The sequence below is a fragment of the Cricetulus griseus genome (assembly GCF_003668045.3).
Source record: "Cricetulus griseus strain 17A/GY chromosome 1 unlocalized genomic scaffold, alternate assembly CriGri-PICRH-1.0 chr1_0, whole genome shotgun sequence".
Classification (NCBI taxonomy): domain Eukaryota; kingdom Metazoa; phylum Chordata; class Mammalia; order Rodentia; family Cricetidae; genus Cricetulus; species Cricetulus griseus.
The window spans coordinates 226,355,359-226,358,283 of record NW_023276806.1 but is presented as its reverse complement, the minus strand read 5'-3'; the positions used below and the strand labels follow the sequence as shown (position 1 = coordinate 226,358,283).

The 2,925-nt window shown below is 43.1% G+C and overlaps 1 protein-coding gene across 1 annotated transcript; it reads left to right on the top strand.

The window, feature by feature from the left end:
• The first annotated feature begins 1,060 nt into the window (after positions 1-1,060).
• Positions 1,061-1,993, top strand: LOC100754411 (olfactory receptor-like protein OLF3). The gene has a single exon (XM_027389723.1). It carries the CDS (start codon positions 1,061-1,063, stop codon positions 1,991-1,993), a length of 933 nt encoding a protein of 310 aa, XP_027245524.1.
• Positions 1,994-2,925: the final 932 nt, after the last annotated feature.

Genomic DNA, 2,925 nt, shown 5'->3' with positions numbered 1-2,925 from the left:
GTTTTGCATTTTGCTGGCTTTCTCTTTTCATGTACAGAAACTGAATAAGCTGCTAAAGACAAACCATCTAAAAAACAACGCTATTACTTTTTTGTTGTTTGCTTTTCCTACTGTGTTTTTAGATAGGATCTCACGTTGTAACCCAGGATGCCTGGAACTCATCAAACAGCCTAGGCTGGCATGTAACTCATGACAACCCTATGGCCACAGTACCCAAACGATGAAAGTACAAGCAGGGGCCCCTGCAGCTGGTAAGCAACATCACTACTGTCTATGCTCTACGGTTAGAGCTGTGTCATCTACTCTTCTCTCTTTGCTGGAAAGAATGAATTCACTTTCCAGTGGAAATGAATAGTGTCATCTCTGGAAAAATACTATTACTCAGTAGGAACATGACATTATTGGACACTTTATTAAATCCACCTTGAAGGCATATGAGATTTTCTTTTGCTATTATATAACACCTGAGCCTTGAAATTAAGATTTTGAATGCCAGTGAATTAGCTGGCATGGTGGTTTAATGTGGGTGACATAGAGGCCCTCTACTTGACACTATAAAAGTCAAAGTTATACAAAATCAGCTTCATATTGCATAGTTATTGAATGTACAAGAACAGCACTCAAAATATCCCAGGCTTTATGGATGCATTCTACTGTGGAGGCTTCAATAAGGCTTAGTCTCAGATCTCTACAGGAGAAATCCAGGAGCAAAATTTTGTTAAAAGAAACTGGACATCATCTAGAATTCAGAGATTATTGCTAACAAAACCTTTCAGACCACAGAAAGTATTAAGTATTAATAAATACTAAACCCAATAAGACTTTGAATCTAAAATTCCTTAATTTTTTGGCCTTTAAGGTTAGGTGTTTGGGAAAGAAATGATGTTCTAATAATTTGAATTATGGAGATCTCGTGTTTTTTATGGAGATCTCGTGTTTTCTCCTTAATTTTCAGTGGCACCCTTAGAGTCTATGGTAGTTTTCAGTGTGGATGACCTTAAAATTCAGAAGTGTCGGCTAGCAGCATGATTGGAAAGATGCCCTTCCAGTCCTGAAATTCATGGACCAGGAATCTGCCAACCAGACACGGATCAGTGAGTTTATCCTATTGGGGTTTTCCAATGACTGGGGCACTCAGGTCGTCCTCTTTGTCCTGATCCTTGCCATGTACTTCATAACTGTGTTGGGCAATTCCCTGATTCTTCTCCTCATCTGGCTAGATAGCAGGCTTCATACTCCCATGTACTTCTTCCTCAGCGTTCTGTCCACAGTGGACCTTTGCTACGGGAATAGCATTGCCCCGCAAATGTTGGCCCACTTGTTTTCAGCCCGAAAGCTCATCCCTTTCAACAGCTGTGTGCTCCAGCTCTGCGTCTCCTTGGCATTGGGTGGCTCTGAGTTCTTCCTTCTGGGAGCTATGTCCTACGATCGCTATGTGGCTGTATGCTACCCATTGCACTACACTGTCATCATGGACGGAGGACTTTGTGTGGGGCTGGCTGCCAGTTGCTTGGTGGCCGGTTTCTTGAATTCACTGATGGAGACAGTAATCACCTTCCGTCTTCCCCTGTGTCGTAATGTCATTAATCACTTCGCCTGTGAGACCCTGGCAGTTCTTCGGCTAGCCTGTGTAGACATTTCTTTCAACAAGGTCATGGTGGCCATCTCAGGGTTCCTGGTGATCATGCTTCCCTGTGGCCTGGTTCTGTTCTCTTACATTCGTATAGTCATTGCCATTCTGCGCATTCGCTCTACTCGGGGGCGTCACAAAGCCTTTGGGACTTGTGCCTCTCACCTCACTGTGGTTTGCATGTGCTTTGGGGCCACAATCTTCACCTACCTAGGGCCGCGTTCTGCCTCTTCTGAGGACAAGGAGAAGATGGTGGCTCTGTTCTATGCTGTGGTGGCGCCCATGTTGAACCCTGTGATCTACAGCTTGAGGAATAAAGAAGTCATAGCTGCTCTCAGGAAACTCGTAGAGAAATTGAGGTAAAAGAAGGAAGAGCTTAAGACGTTTGGACCATCTGTTGTCAGAATCAAGCCAGCGATCAGATAAATGTAGGGAGAGTCCCTGTGCCTCATCGAGGAAAACTGATCAGTGTAGTCACATCATCATGGTCAAAGAAGTGTCTACACATGTTTAATGAACTTCCTCATAGAACAACCCGACAGTAACCTATGAGATACTCCCTGAGATCCTCTTCTCTCTGCCTTAAAATGACTCCATCTTCCCACTTTGGATTTTGTCCTTCTGATAGAGAGGAGGGAATGAGCCTGAGCTTTTCCAAACACAGTGGTGGGTTGGGGAACCCTTGTTCTGCCCTTCATTAGCTGTGCTCTCTGGTAAGTTACTCAAGTATTTTATGCCAGAAATACTCTGTTTGGCTAAATGTGGAAATGCACTTAGCTTCCACAGTGGCTGCAAACACTGGGGCAATTTATGTTAAATGCCCTCCCACCAGCAGTTACAGAAAAAGTTCACCGTTCTCCCTCCTTTAAGTGCCCCAAATTGTCAGCTAATTCAAAGGCATACTTACTAACACACAACAAATCACTCTATTTCACCTTTGAAGTTATGGATGCAAGCAGTTGGATTTTTTGAGATATAGACCCAGCTCTGATATTGTTGCCAAAGAAGAAAATTTACATCAGTCATAAATAGTGTGAATGCATGCCTTTTCTGTTTTCCTAACTTCAGTTCTTGTGAGAATGAAGTGGACTCTCTAGAGCTTTTAATTAGGATTCCTTCTCAGGTAGCCAAAGAAAATTTCTGAGGAAAGCACATTATTTCACAGATTTTCTGTTGACTTAATGTTCTATAAGATTATATTTGAGGGTACTGGAGAGATGGCTCAGAAGGTCCCTTGCAGAGGTCTGGAGTTCAGTTCTCAGCACCCAAGATGCCTTCTAACTTCCTGTAACTCA